The sequence below is a fragment of the Epinephelus moara genome, chromosome 13 (assembly GCF_006386435.1).
Source record: "Epinephelus moara isolate mb chromosome 13, YSFRI_EMoa_1.0, whole genome shotgun sequence".
Classification (NCBI taxonomy): Eukaryota; Metazoa; Chordata; class Actinopteri; order Perciformes; family Serranidae; genus Epinephelus; species Epinephelus moara.
In genome coordinates this window covers 4950189-4966515 of record NC_065518.1, presented here as the reverse complement: position 1 = coordinate 4966515, position 16327 = coordinate 4950189, and the positions used below count along the sequence as shown (strand labels likewise).

At 43.0% G+C, this 16327-nt stretch overlaps 1 protein-coding gene across 2 annotated transcripts in view; it reads right to left on the bottom strand.

The window, feature by feature from the left end:
• The window catches only part of prkg1b (protein kinase cGMP-dependent 1b), an 88767-nt gene that overhangs the window by 21522 nt on the left and 50918 nt on the right, over window positions 1-16327 (bottom strand). For both annotated transcript variants that reach the window (XM_050059378.1, XM_050059377.1), the window contains 5 exons: window positions 8240-8345; window positions 7117-7180; window positions 6785-6862; window positions 6604-6698; window positions 566-631 (listed from right to left, as the gene is read on the bottom strand). In XM_050059378.1, coding sequence (XP_049915335.1) covers window positions 566-631; window positions 6604-6698; window positions 6785-6862; window positions 7117-7180; window positions 8240-8345 — 409 coding nt within the window. The remainder of the gene's footprint in view (window positions 1-565; window positions 632-6603; window positions 6699-6784; window positions 6863-7116; window positions 7181-8239; window positions 8346-16327) is intronic.

The window sequence follows — 16327 nt, the reverse complement described above, 5'->3', positions numbered from 1 at the left end:
AACATTAAATTATGACCAGAGGCGCCCAAACTTTCTCATGCCACTGTAGATACAAGTGTAGTTGTTCAAGTTAACCAGCAGAGGGCAGCAGCAGCTTTTAAGAAACCAACAGCTTCACACTGTAAACTCATTCAGTCTTAAAGGTTCAGTTCACTCAAATCAAACATCACCACACTCAGCAGACAGTTTTCATCTGGTGCATTGAAACATGATGGAGGTGGGCGGAGCTTAGTTTGTGGTGCTGAAACATGACTGAACTGAGCAGGTTAGACCACCTCTGTAAAATAACAAAGTACATTTACTCACGTACTGTTGTTAGGTACAAGCATGCAATCAAAATATACTTGAAGTACCAAAAGTAAAAGTACTCATTGTGCAGAATCTGTTTCACAACTGTGGGAAATATTGTTCTTCAGACTCCACTTCATTTAAAATACTGTTTACACTTTGACGCTCCAATAATAATAATTATTTAGTACAGAAACTGATATAAAACTCTGAACTGAGCCGGTCTGCATAATGAGCGCTTTTACTTTGGTACATTTGGTGTGTGTGTGTGTCTTACTCTCGGTCGATGACTAGGCAGGTGACGGCCTCAGCAGCGATGACATTGGCTGTTCTCACATCCTCACTGTGGATACAACACACACACACACACACACACACACACACACACACACACACACACACACACACACACACAGGAAAGAATTTGGACTTTAGTGTGTGTTGCTGAAGGACACTTCCACATGGACAGGAGGGATCTAACCACGACACGTTCTACCATCTGACTGTCCATCAGGAGAGGACGAGACAGTGTCCTCACGTCCACTCTGCAAACCTGTCCTCACCTTTCCAAGGGTGTCCTCATTCACAACAAAGTGTCTCATTTTCAAAAGTGCACACACTTTTAAAAATGTCCTCACTTTCTACGAAGCAGCAGCGTTCAGGGCTGAAAAATAAATCCATTGTGAAAGTGCCAAAAGCTGCAGTTCCTCTAATGTCCACTAGAGGCTGACTCCCAGCCTCCCGAACTTCACAGCAGAAATAAACAGCCTAGTACAAAAAGTTTGGTCTCTGTAGCTAATTTCAACATTCATGACGACTGTATGGGGCTGAGTTTATATATAACTCACCTGTTTAATGACTCACCTGGTGTTAAAGGGAAATTTCGGTTTATTTCAACCTGTCTCCTATCGTCCTAAATTTGTTTCAAGTGACTAGTGACATAAAAATAATAGTTAGCATGTTAGCCGTTAGCCTAGATACAGCCAGGGCGCATAGTAGCGTCAGACCTGTTAAAACGTAAGTGAACGGGCAACCTTCAAGTGCAAAGTTAGTCCACTAAACAAGCTTTTTTTCCACAAAGACCGCCTCATATCGTTAGGATAAATGTCAGAGAACATATAGAAAACGACATGTAAACGTGTTGTCTTACCTTACCGGTGTGCTGCCATGTTTGTTTACCATTTAGCTCTGCTTTCCAAAGCGCGGCCAAAATATCGCGAGAACAAGCAGCGATCTCATACCGTGCCTGAAATCTCGCGAGCTCTAGATAAAGCCCAGCTGGATACTACTCCAGGTGGTTAAGTAACGTAACCATGGTGTAACTCCAGATTTACAGACAGTGTGTGTGGAGCCGTAGCTGTTGCTATTTCAGTGTGTTTTCAGTTCATGAAAGTTAATGTGGTGCATTCACAGCTATGGTTAACTGTAACTATGCTAATGTTAATATTTTGCTGACAATAAAATGTGTAAAACCATAATAGCAAAATACACTTAGTGAAAAAGTTCAGTATCTGACTCTAAGGAAAACAGGACTTTTTATTAGCAGCAAGCGTCACCCTCTCGTCCAGATATGGTCATGTCTGGCTAAAAAAAATCCAAGATGACGATGGCCAAAAGATTTCAAAACAGGAGTCCATAAACCATTACGTGAGGTCACGGTGGCCACATCCATATTTGTTTTTATCCAGTCTATGCTTTCTAAAAATGTCTCTCTTTCATCTCTACCTCGCAAACCTAGTTGTACTGTCCAAAGGCGTCCTCATTTACCAAAATTGTCAACAATTACCAGAAAAAGAAAAAAAAACGAAATAAAAGAAATCATGTTTTCACCATTGCCTCAACTTTATAACAAATATCCTCACTTTACTAAAATGTCTCCGCAATCCTGCTTGTTTCCCCGAGGTTTCCTCATTCACCAAAATGTTTCACAATTACCAAAGACATGACATTTTAAAAAATACCTCCACTTTTAAAAAACATCCTTACCTGCTGAGAATCTCCTCACTTTCTACAAATGTCATCACTTTGCAAACCTGTCCTCATCTACCTAAATGATCTACAATTGCCACACAAAAAAAATCCCATTTTCACAATTGACTGCGCTTATTAAAAAACGTCCTCACATTGCATAAACATCCTCACTCTCCACTGTCTCTAATGTGATGTTTTCAGAAATACCCCCACTTTAAAAAAGGGTGTTCCTACTTTCTACAGATGTCTACAGGAGGTCAGTGAACCAGCAGAGAAACCTGGAGGGTCCTCCACTCTAACAGCTACATGTCTTTACACACGTCAGGCTTTTAGCAGCCGGTATCTTCCATGTTTTTAGCGTGTGCATGTTTTTCTCCCCAGTCGATACTCCATGAAAATTCAGACAGTCTCATAAATGCTCTTTATTCCCTCGGTGGTTCTGCAGGAGACATTTTAAATGCGATATGACGTAGTTATGTTTCCAGCTGCTGTTTCAAACCTCAGTGGTGCAAAATTTCTTGACCCATCGACACATTTCTCACCCACTCAATCCCATCTTGCCTCTTACATCTTTTTCTCTGCTCCTTTCTGCATACAGGAACCAGTGGGGGCTCTATCCAAAGCCGAGCTCATGAAGAGACAACTCCCCCACTCAGTCTCACTCCTGGGATCTCTCCTGTGTTCCTGCCTTTGACTCAACACGTTCATCATTGTGCTCGCTAGCTACCCGGAAACCCAGCCTTCATCCCTTCATCCCTCAACCTTCAGTCTTCCATCCCTTCATCCGTCAACCCTCATACCTTCATTCCGCACTCAACATCCCTTCATCCTTACCCTGTCATCCCTAACCTTTCATCCATCTGGCCCTTGACCCTCATACCTCAACCTTCATCTCTCAACCCTTCACCCCTTCATCCCTTCATCCCTCATCCATTCGACCCTCAACCCTCAACCTTCATCCCTTCACCCCTTCATCCCTCATCCATTCGACCCTTGACCCTCAACCCTTCATCCCTCATCCATTCGACCCTCAACCCTTCATCCCTCATCCATTTGACCCTCAACCCTTCATCCCTCATCCCTTCATCCCTCATCCCTCATACCTCAACCCCACATCCCTCATCCATTCGACCCTCAACCTTCATCCCTTCAACCCTTCATCCCTCATCCATTCGACCCTTGACCCTCAACCCTTCATCCCTCATCCATTCGACCCTCAACCTTTCATCCCTCATCCATTCGATCCTTACCCCTTCATCCCTCATCCCTCATCCCTCATACCTTCATCCCTTCATCCCTCATCCATTCGACCCTCAACCCTTCATCCCTCATCCCTCATCCCTTCATTCCTTTGGACCCTCAACCCTTCTCCCTCATCCCTTCATTCCTTTGGACCCTCAACCCTTCATCCCTCATCCCTTCATCCCTCATCCCTCATACCTCAACCCTTCATCCCTCATCCATTCGACCCTCATCCCTTCATCCCTCATCCCTCATACCTCAACCCTTCATCCCTCATCCATTTGACCCTCAACCCTCATACCTCAACCCCTCATCCCTCATCCATTCGACCCTCACCCCTTCATCCCTCATCCATTTGATCCTCAACCCTTCATCCCTCATCCCTTCATCCCTCATCCCTTCATTCCTTTGGACCCTCAACCCTTCATCCCTCATCCCTTCATCCCTCATCCCTAAAACCCTTCATCCCTCATCCATTCGACCCTCATCCCTTCATCCCTCATCCATTTGACCCTCACCCCTTCATCCCTCATCCCTTCATTCCTTTGGACCCTCAACCCTTCATCCCTCATCCCTTCATCCCTCAACCCTCATACCTCAACCCCTCATCCCTCATCCATTCGACCCTCACCCCTTCATCCCTCATACCTCAACCCTTCATCCCTTCATCCCTCATCCATTCGTCCCTCAACCCTTCATCCCTCATCCATTCGATCCTCACCCCTTCATCCCTCATCCCTTCATCCCTCAACCCTCATACCTCACCCCCTCATCCCTCATCCATTCAACTCTCAACCCTTCATCCCTCATCCATTCGACCCTCAACCCTTCATCCCTCATCCCTTCATCCCTCAACCCTTCATCCCTCATCCCTTCATCCCTCACCCCTTCATCCCTCATCCCTCATACCTCAACCCTTCATCCCTCATCCATTTGACCCTCAACCCTTCATCCCTTCATTGAAAATCTTTATCTTATTGGTGTGGTCTCTGTTAGTGACTCTGCAGTTAGAGACATGAGGTAAAGACACAGTGTGAGGTGAAATGATAGAAGGATGCAGGAAACCTAAAACACTGAGAACAACAAGAGGTTTAGTTAGCGTCAAAGATCTGCCTCCTTCTTGGAGTCATAACTCAAACTTGAATTTGAACACACACACATCTTATTCACATATTTTTAGATTCAGTGTGAGTTTCACTCCCTGAGGACATCATTATCGTTAATGTCCATCGGGAATAAACATCCATTAATTCACTTATAGAAAAAAGACGCTGCAGGTGTTGACTGAGAATCATCACGTTCTTAAGTTTCCTTCAGTATCACAGTGATCCAGTGATGGTCGTCTGTACGCTGATGGGGACACTGCTGGGAGCTGCTGATGGATCATTCAGCACACTGTTAACAGAGGCACTTTAACAAAGGGAAATAAATGAAGACTTAAAAACAGGGGTCAGGTTGTTGCCCACAGTGTTACTGAGCCTTAGGGGTTAAAGGTTAAGGTTTAAAACTGGGGCAGGCAGAAATCTGCAGCTCTCCCCTCTCTGTCCTCAGCCCCTCCCACCAGACGCCCACGGGCTCATGCACCCACTTCATAAAGTAACCCAGTGTTTCCCATACACTGATTTATTTAATCTCATTTCAGTGCACAGCTGCGAGCAGCTCAGCCCCTCTCTGTCTCTTTCTCTGTTTATCAGACCACAAATGAGACAATAATTAGCTGCTAGCCACCCCACAGTCCCTCCGCCTCGCTCCCTGCCACTATGGACTGCTTCCCCAGGAAGAGAGTGGGCAGCAGCTCTGGAGACAGATCTTCAGTTGGCAGCTGTAGCACCTCAAATTCAGCCAGCAGCAACCCCCAGAACGGGGTATCACAGCAGCACTGGGTCTAAAATGTGTAACAGCAGCAACAGAAAGTTTGCTGATCCGGCGGGAAATCAAGACTGTCTGGTCCCCGGAGCTGGGGTTTGTGCTGGCTGGATTCAGAATGCTGTGGCTGCTGACTGGGGGTCTGTCTCTGGAGCTGCTGCCCGCCAGGCCCCCCGTCTTGGGGAAGTCAGCGAAGACATAGGTATCATATCATACTTGAGGACCTGATGCCATGTTGGGCGAGCTTGTTTGAAAGGGGGGACGAAATAACGATCCAAATTTTATCGAGGTAAGAAGTAGGGTTGGGTCGGTATGAGAAAAAAAAAATGGTCCGGTTTTTGTAAAAAAACCGGCAATGTGAAAAATACATGCCGAACAGTCTTTTGTGTGACACTGGCGCGTGGAGCAGGGTCCACGCAGTTGTACTTTGCGCGCACAGGGCTTGCGGACGTCCACTTTTACCGGGTGGACCTCCACGGAGTCTGCTCCGCGTACGTTCCACCCAAGTATGCGGTCCGGTCGGTCTCAAAAAAAAAAAAAAACCCGGTCCAAGACGGAGTACCGAACCGAATTGGTATTACCGAGAACCGACCCAACCCTAGTAAAAAGGAACATTGGCATTTTTCAAAATGATGTATTTAAATGTTTTTGGATACTGGGGTCCCTGAACTTACTTTACATTTCATGGTAATAATAATAATAATAATAATTAGTCACAATTAGCGTATCAACTGTCAAGAAAGGCCAATCTGTAAAAGTAAGTTTTCAGGCGAGACTTAAAGACGTCAACAGACTCAGCTGATCTGATGCTCAGCGGGAGGCTGATCCAGAGCCTAAAGGTTCGATCAGCCTCTGTCTTTAACCTGGACTCTGGAATATTTAAAAGACCCAGACCAGCCGACCTGAGGGGCCCGTTTGGACGGTGCGGTGTGAGGAGCTCAGTTACATACTGCGGTGCCAGATCATTGAGAGCCTTGTGTGTGATTAAAAGACCTTTGAAATGAATTCTAAAAGAGACAGGAAGCCAACGCAGGGAGGCCAAAATAGGTGTGATGTGTGAGAGTTGATTTGCAGGACTCTCCACCACCCAAACAGAAAATAGGAATGCCCTCTTCCTGAAATGACCCGTGATCGGCCAAAGTGTCCCGTCACGGACTGTAAACAGAGCCAGGAATCATAACATAGTTTATTTAGCTTTAGGTTCAGGACTCAGAGTCAGAGGTCACATGATCTTACCCCTGTAGCGCCCTCTCTCCAAACCAGTCCCCCCTGCTGAGCTCTCTGAGGTGCGTCTGCTCCTGACTGGCCGGATCCTCCTGGGTCACATTTACCTGACAGAACGTGTGATTAATTGTGATCAGAATCAGCAGATCAATACAATAATCAATAGAAGGACAGAGAGGACGGTTTGTGTTACCTTTCCTTTGCTGATGATGAAGAAGGTGTCTCCTCTGGCGCCCTGTCTGATGATGTACTCTCCATCTTCATAATGAGTCTGAACAGACAGAAGAGGATTCACACCACAGAAGAAGAGTTATGATACCAACAACATGCAGTCTTTGTTTTTGTTGTGGAGTTTGTTCTGATCTTTTTTAATTAAAATGTTTTGTGTTTTCAGTGAAGGAAGAGTTTCACAGCTTCAGCCGGAGTCCATTGATGATTTCACTCAATCTCTGCTCACAGTGCGGTTTTAATTCTCACAGTGATCGTGGTGGTTTGAGGATGTTTGGAGGTGGAGATGACTCTCACCTCCTCCATGACGTCTGCCAGTTTACTGAGAGTTTCCTCTGGAAGACCCTGGAAGGTGGGAACGCTGCAGAGAGAGAAAGACTTTGATACTTTGTTTTGCTTTTTTCTTTATCACACTGTTTGTTCTGTTCATCATCGACTCTGTTTCTGCTTTGTGCTTTGGTTGTATGTTTCTGGACGAAACACAAGTACTATCTAACAAATGTTATGTTATTGTAGTTGTTACCTGTCACCATAAATTGAGCACGGCGTTAGATCAGGCAGGACAATTCCAGTCAACTAACATGTTTACATGGATTTTAATGCTGCTTTCACAGCTGTCCTGTTTCATTCAGTTCAGTCGAACTCAAGTTCGTTTGTCCCCTCAGTGCGGTTCGTTTGTGCAGGTGTGAACACACCAAAACAACCGGACTGAGACCTTCTTGAAGAGGTGGTCTCAGTCCGGTTCCAAAGGAACTCTAGTGCGGTTGGTTTGTGGTGAGAAGTTGTTCCGACCTGGATGTGAAGCAACTGCAGTCACATGACACATTGTTTGGGTTAAACATGAGCATGTTACAGTCCTGGAGGATTATTAATGTGCACCTCCTCCTGTACTGCCTTAATATGCACATTCAGCACATCCAATGCATCAAAACATTGTTTTCTAGTTGGAGCCGCGCCTCGTTTTCAAACTGTATGGTTTGACTAAAATGAACAATGACAGCAATATAGTCCACGATGAGCAGCGCTAAAATCAACCTGCGTAGTTGTCCCTCCATTGTGACATTAGAAAGTGTCACATTTATCTTGCAAGTGTACTCTTCTTCAACGTTTGCTTTACTTCCTGGATTTTTCCCACATGGAAATTCTGACCAATCAAGAGCAGCTTTCTCACACAAGGCATTTGATCTGGTCCTCTTGTAAATGCTGCCGTGAGAACACGAACCAACTCTAGGCAATTATACAACTTTGGAACAACATGAGTCCCTGATTCAGACCAAAGGAGACGACTCTAGGGCTGAGAGCAGCCTAATAGTCTGGTTTTAGTTGTTCTAACACAATAAATCAATTTCCTCTGATGTCATGTAAACATGCTGACTGATCGTCTCGCAGGGATTTGAACCTGCTCGTGAGTTGCATTCACCTCTTGAGGAAGTCCATGTACTCGGCGTGTTTGATGAGTCCAGTTCTCATCATGATGGTCTGGAAACACTGACGGTCGATGGCCCACAGCTTCACATGGATCAGAGCTGCAACACACACATTCATCATGATAACTGTATTCACTGCTCCACGTGTTCTCAAACATCACGAATGTACCTAAACAATCAGTGTCACATCAGAGCTGCAGATAAATCAACATAATCTCCTGAAGGAACGGTAAGAGGATCTGGATGATATTATTACAGCGTGCTGCTGTGTGTACGCGCATATATGAATACTTAATGTATTAGGTGTTTCTATAGAGCTGTGCACGTGTCAGTGTTCATGCATGTGTGTGTGTGTTTCTGATCTGCATGTGAGAGGAAGAGATGAGAAGAAAACATACTGCTGCTGCCGTGTGTGTGTGTGTGTGTGTGTACAGTATGCAGGCGTCGTCATGGCAACAGTACACGCGTCTATGTATGTGTGATGTTAAACAAGTGACCGCTGCCTCCACCCTGCAGCAGCTCGCTCATATGTTCAACCTGTTGAAGAATGAATTACATTTTCATAACAGCATCATAAATATAACGACGCCCACACGTCGACACGAGCAGCAAACTAAATTTATACATCACTGACAAAAATATTGATTATATAATCCTGGAGAAATCTGAATTCAATAATCCATCTTTTCTTTTTCTTTTGAGACAAAGTTAAAAAACTTATCAGATAAACAAACACTGCAGTTTTTGTTTTTTCATCTGAACACCAAAATTTCAGGGTTTAGTCGACTCATTTCACGCAACATTACCTCTCTTAAATCTTCATAACATGTTCCGTATTAAATCATTATAATTAGTTTTAGAGAGAATGGGACTCACTTTCCAATTCAATCACACTATCTGTTTCCTCCGGAGTATTTTTAATCTGCAAACATCCAGAGGAAAAGCAGCAGCTCTGTGACTGTGACACCAAAGATCTTTTCTTAAATTTTCCTGCTGGGATTAAGGAAGATATCTGCAGCCTGGACTCACTCCAAGGGCGTCAAAGAATATGAGCACCCTTTAGTGTCTGTACGAGATGCACCAGGCTTTAACCAACTCCAGGGAAACACATTCACATCACATCCTCACTCCGACCTCGTCACATGTCCACGTTTGGTCATGGACTTTCCACGTCCACATATGACGTCCAAGGTACCCTGGGTTTGTTGGTTGTTGACGTTCTGGGACGCGGTGTCAACTTCAGCCTGTTACATGCATTGTCTGTTTTCAAAATACACTTGTGTTCTCACAGGAAATGTGCAGTTTGCATAGTCTCTTTCAAAATAAAAGCACTACGTCGGTACAACACCGTAAATTGACTTTTTTTTTTCGTTCAACAACAAACACACGTGGTTGGGTTTAGGAAAAAAGAACAGGAAGTGAACACCACTCACTCAGGTGAAGGTTGGTGTTTGTTGGACCCATCCAGTCGGACTTACACCACCTTAACTTTTGTCCTTGTCCCGCCACGTTTCCCCCTGACGCCGCCAGGTGCCGTTAAACTATAAGGGCACCCAGCCACGTATCATGCCGACCTTAAAGGACGCCTTTTATCGTTGGTTTCTGACGGTGCAAGTCACTGCCCAAGCGCCGGATTTTGACGACTTTGGAGTGAGACCGGGCTCCATGTCATTATCAGACGTTCAGAGCAACAGACGTGGTTTAAAAATGAGGAAGCATTTGACACCATAAATCATGACATATTAATCAAAAAGTTGGAAAGGTACGGCATCAGGGGGGTTGTGTTAAACTGGGTGGAAAGTTATTTGTCTAGCAGGCAGCGGTTTATGTAGGTGGGTGATTGTTGCTCTTCATGTTTGGACATTACCTGTGGTGTCCCCCAGGGGTCAGTTTTGGGCCCTAAATTGTTCATTCTATATACTAATGATTAATGCAGTGTGTCTGAAACACTTTAACTTGTTTTATTTGCTGATGACACAAACATTTTTTGTTCCGGAAATGATGTTTGTCAGTTACAAAAAGATATTACTTCAGAAATGTGTACATTAGAAATATGGTTTGATAAAAACAAACTATCATTAAATTTGAACAAAACAAAATGCATGTTATTTGGGAACTTGGGAAAAGGTACCCAAATAAATGTTGTGGTAGATGGGATTAAGATTAAGCAAGTTTCTGTAAATAAATTTCTTTCTTCTGGAAATTACACATCAAACATATCCACTCCAAAATATCAAGAAGCATTGCAGTATTAAACAAAGCAAAACAGGTTTTAGATCACATTCTGTACTGTTCACTGGTTTCACTGTATTTAAGTTACTGTGCAGAGGTCTGGGGCAGCAATTACAAAACTTCACTACAGTCATTAATCATTCCTCAAAAAGAGCAATACGCATCATTCACAAAGCTGGATATCAGGATCATACAAACCCATTATTCTTACAGGCACATATATTAAAACTTGATCTGATCAATTATCAAATAGTGCAAATAATGTTTAAGGCAAAAAATAATTTACTAGCAGCAAATATTCAGAACATGTTTACAGAAAAAGAAGGAATTTATAATTTAAGAGGGGCTAATTAATTTTAAAACTCCCAGTTTTCATACAACCAGGAAAAGTTTTTGTATTTCTGTTTGAGGAGTGAAGATATGGAACAATCTGAATGGGGAACTTAAAAAGCAATTTAAAAAAGGTATAAAGAAATGATTTTCAAAAGGTACAGTCATGACAATCCTTATTTATTTATGGTTCTAGTTGTTTTCCTAGTTTACTTCACATTTGTTTTATTAAATTGTATGTTGGTACATGTTGACTGCGAATATATGTTTTTGAAATATTTTGTATGACTTTGTTAATCTATCTATCTATCTATCTATCTATCTATCTATCTATCTTTATTTATACAGCACATTTCATACACCAGGTCTATTCAAAGTGCTTTACAGAACAGTGAAATATAAAACATAATAAAGGAAACAGATTTACAGTAAAAGAGGAGAAAAAGAGGCAAAATGAATTACTGAATGATTTACAATATAAAAAAAAAAGACTAAAAAAATACAAGAATAAAATTACAGTGCAAAAAAAAAAGACTAAAAAAATACAAGAATAAAATTACAGTGCAGTTTAAAACAATACATTACTGTGCAGTGTAAGATATTAATAAATAATTGATTTAATAAAAGGCAGCTGCAAACAGAGAAGTCTTCAACCTTGATTCAAAAGAAGTGAGAGTCGGTGCAGGCCTGCAGTTTTCTGGGAGTTTGTTCCAGATATGTGGAGCATGAAAACTAAACACTGCTTCTCCATATTATTCGTGACTTTGGGGACACAAAACGGACCTGTCCCAGAAGAACTGAGAGGTCTGGATGGTTCATAGTGTAGCAGACGGTCGGAAATATATTTATATTTTCCCTGCCTGTGAAACTCCTCCCCTTTGTCATATTTCAGTTTGGACTTTGCTTCGAGTACATTAAAAAAAATGTAACTTCTGCAGTGGATTTCAGAGAGACCATATGACAATGTGCTAGCTTAGCTAACACGCTGCTAACTGGGTAACGGGCTAGTTCCCTCGATTCAGTTGCCTGTGTTTTGTCAGGTGAGTTTGTAGATTAAAAAGAACTTGTTCATCTAGTTTAACACACTGTGAATCTGAGTAATGTTAAGTACTATTCGGACGGGATTAGTTTTACATCGGGATGTGGACTAATGTCAGTTCACCGCAGGATGTCTGTAATATAAATGTCTGATTCGCAGGGGACAAGAAATCTCCGTAATTCTACCAGAGATGGGAGTGGTAACTCGGTTTGCGCCCTAGCGTCACCTCCCTGTCGGCATGTGCGTCCTGTAAGCATCAGCTGAAGGATAATAACAATTAATATGAAATATTGCCCATGATCAGGATTGTGTGTACACAACGATTAGCAATATGGATTTACATTAGGCCTACCTAACACAACCAGAAGTCTTGTGGCTCTGAAAAGTGCTTTCTTCTTGACCTGTTTGATTGGTCTCCCACGTAAGGCTATGTGATCATTAGAAGAATGTCCACTGTCACGACTGAATGCTTCTTCAAGCGCCTCCATCATCGGAAAAACACGGAAAACTAGTTGTAAACGCAGAAAAATGGTTGTAAACAGGACGTGACGAAATATGGTAGGCTGACCAAACGTCCTCTTTTGCCCGTCCTGTCCGGGTCGTCCGGGGGGTGTTTATAAATTGATGATAATGTCCGGTTTTCCTTTTTTGTGTGTGTGTGTGTGTGTGTGTGTGTGTTAGAGTGCGGCACGGCCGCATATTTCTGTCCAAACCTGACAGTCATTCTGTGTTGTTATGTCCGAAACCGAACCGAGCCCGACATTATTTAATTACCAAAGCACTGAGGTTGTGTCACACAGTGGTTACAGGCTATTTAACAGGCCGGGCGTGCGCCGTGGGTGCTCCGCGGAGAGGGAGAGGCGGGAGGTCCAACGCTTCCAGCGAGAGGAGAGGGAGAAATATAACAAAATAAGATAAAATAGGAAAACCTGTCTCCCTCTTTTATTTTATTTTCAGTGTTAAATCAAGGCGGAGGCGGGCGGCTGGAGGTCCGAGACTTCCAGCGAGGAGAGAGGTAGAAACAAACAGCCAATGTGTGTCTGTGTGTGTTATGTTCAGGTGTTGTCACGTAAATAACAGTGCCCAAGCAATAAACAGGACAGACAATAGGATTTTATTTATTTTTACACTACATTTTCACTGAAAGCTGACCGAATCCAACCCGAGCCCGAATACAATTTATACATTTTTGACCGAACCTGGAACGACACGTTGGGTACCGTCGGGCTCGGATCGGGTAGTCTATCTGAATTTCTGTCTTTGAGAGATATTATTTTGTGATATAACTGAATTTTCTATCCATACATATAAACTTTAAATATATTAAAATTATAAGGCATCTTTGAGTAAACTGCGAGTATCATTTAAGCAGGCTATCTCGTGGCCGGGCCGAGTGTCCTCTTTTTTGGAAATCAAAATATGGTCACCCTAAAATATGGATCACGTTCGCGCGGGATTAATATTACCTGAGGTATTTTCTCCAGACCGTTTTACAGAAGGTAAACATTTTTACTGACCTTATCCGTAATGATTACAGACATGCCGTGTTCGGACAGGACTAAAATCCCTGGTAATGATTACTTTACCCCACGTCTCCACGTTAAACTAATCCTGTCCGAATAGGGCTTTATTCTGTTAAAACATGGTTTTACATTATATACAGTGGGATTGTCATTTTCAGTTTGATATCAAAGTGTGGGTGTGTGACTTGTTTAGCTGTTCACATTTTTAATAAAATAAAGAACTAAGGAACTGCAGTTTTTGGCATTTCAGTGTTGGGGAGCTCCAGAGGCTGCGGCCTGGTAAACACACTCATCAATGAAAAGCGGAAGTAAAAACCAAGCCCACATTCACTCTCGTTTGGGGTTTTGCCTCATTATATTTGTTATTTTGGCGCTGTGTCTCATGGATGCCTGCTGCTCACAGTTTGGCACCTGGTCACTACCGCTGATGTAGTCTCAACCTCACCTGAGCGCTGTGGGGGAAACTTCTGGAGTGCACGGTGACCTGAAGAAACCTCGACGAGCAGATCAACATTTGGATCTGGTTTTAGAGCGACTCCCCAAAACTAAACTTTTAACTGTAAACGTGACCACAAGGTGACTTCAAAGTGTTGATTGGACACGTCTCCTGCTGTCCGGTTTAAACGGACCAATCAGTGCACAGGAGGCGACCGGTTTTAACGTCACTGGTCATGATGGTAGAGAGCTACCAAACCAGCCAAAATCATCCCCCGAGACATCACACCTTCCTGATGACGCAGGTTTGATTCCCCAGACGGCCGAGGACAGAGGAGAACTGTGGGACTGACATCAGAGAACGACGGAGAGATATCGGTTTGTTTTCCGTCACTGCAGAGAGTCTGTTCATGTCTTCAACACAGCAGGAGAGACAGGGAGGAGAAATCAAACGCACCTCCAGTGTTTAATGGTTTTACAGATGAGCCTCCAGACTGAGATCATCATCATCATCATCATCATCATCATCATCATCATCAGGGAACAAACGTTGATTACAGCTGATTCTGTGAATGTCTTGAATAAGAACAGCCGGCGGTGGTTATTAACATCGTCTGATACTTTGGACCCAGATGAGACGTTTCATCAGTGGAGACGGACGTCTGATGTGGATTCATGTCATTTCTCCCAAGGACTCGACTGAAGAGACGATCCGTCCCGTCGTGATTCACCTGGAGAGACGTCTTTTTAACATCTCGTCTCAAACAGCTGAGAGCGTTTCTATACATCAACAAGCCGCTGGACAGACACATGGACGGGACAAAAGACAGAGTCAAACAAACAGCTACAGACAGGAGGGAAGGACAGAGGACAGGAAGGACGAAAGGAAGAACGAAGGATAGGATGAAAGGAAGGATGAAGGAAGGATGAAGAGAAGGATGAAGGGATGAAGTACAGATAGGATGAAAGGAGGGATGAAGATAAGACTGAAGGAAAGAATGAGAGGAAGTATGAAAGAAAAGATGAAAGAAAGAACAAAAAGAAGGACAAATAAAGGATGAGGGAGAGAATAAAATTAAGGATGAAGGGAAGAACAAAGGGAAGTATGATAAAAGGACAAAAGAAAGGATGAAGTAAAGAATGTAAGGAATGGGTGAAGGAAAGAAAGGAATGAAGGACAAATGGAAGGATGAAGGAAAGAGCAAAAGGAAGGACAAACGCAAGGATGTTGGAAAATTAAATGAAAGATGGCAGTTAAGATGAAAGAAAAAATAAAAGGTGAAGAAAAGAATGAAAGGAAGGACAAACGCAAGGATGAAAGTAGGAATGAAAGAAAGAATTAAGAATGAAGTAAGAAGGAAAGGAAGCACACAATGAAGGATGAAGGAAAGGAATAAAGGAAGTATGAAAGAACCAGAAAGAAAAATAGAAAGCTCCTCTCCTCTCTAATGTCCTCTGTCCTCTGGACATTAGAGAGTTGATGAAAGCAGCTCTCACTTCCTGTAACGTGTCACTTCCTGTTAGTTTCCTCACAGAGTTCAGACGCAGCGACAAAAAGTTAGGAAAGGAAAAAAATATTTTCGGATTAAATAAATTCATTAATCGTCTGACAGAAAAGAAAAAAAAAACATGTTACTGAAGACACACACACACACACACACACACACTTTTTTTTTTAAAGTAAATATAATGAGGGAACAATCAAATTTCATATTTTTATATCCGATGTCTTTAAAAGTGAAAATATTGACAGCTGAGTTAAAAAATATGAATTTCAAGAACTGATGAAATATCTGTGTGTGTGTGTGTGTGTGTGTGTGTGTGTGTGTGTGTGTGTGTTCGTGTTCAAAAGCCATCCGAATCTCTTTACCATCCTGATTCCAGCTGAAGCCTCTGACATCCCATAAACCTTGGCACCGACGCTCACACAGAGCTGGTTACCATGGTTACCCGTCATTCACCTGAGAGCGTTCACTGCGTGTGTCTGTGTGTGTTGGCTGCAGTTACCGTGGAGATGTGCAGACTCGTAGAAACTTTAATGAGCAGGAGTGAGTAAAGTCGCTGCGCTCCGACACAGGAAGTGTGTTTACATCATCCTGAAGGATTGTTTCAGAGCGTTACAGCAGGAAGTGATGACGACCTTCACTCTCATTACACTGTGACCAAACTCTGTGTTCTTTAGAGTGTTTGTTAGAGAAGATATGAGAACAAAAATCATGTGGAAAATAAAGTGAGAGACAGGACAAGAGAAAAGTTTTGATGTGTTTGTGGCTGCAGCTGCTGTGACGATGCTTTGGTTGATTTCACAGGAAGTCTGACCGTATTTAATTTCTGTGGCTTAATACTGCTTCCTGTTTACTAACTGTCACTTATTTCTGTTTAATTCTACTGAAGCTTCACTGAGGACGGTGGTGTGATCTTACTATATAATGAGGAAAACTCTGTCTGTGTGTGTGTCTGTTCCAGGTTTTTCTCCTCACTGACTTGGTCAATCCATGTGAAATTTGGCACAGTGGTAGAGG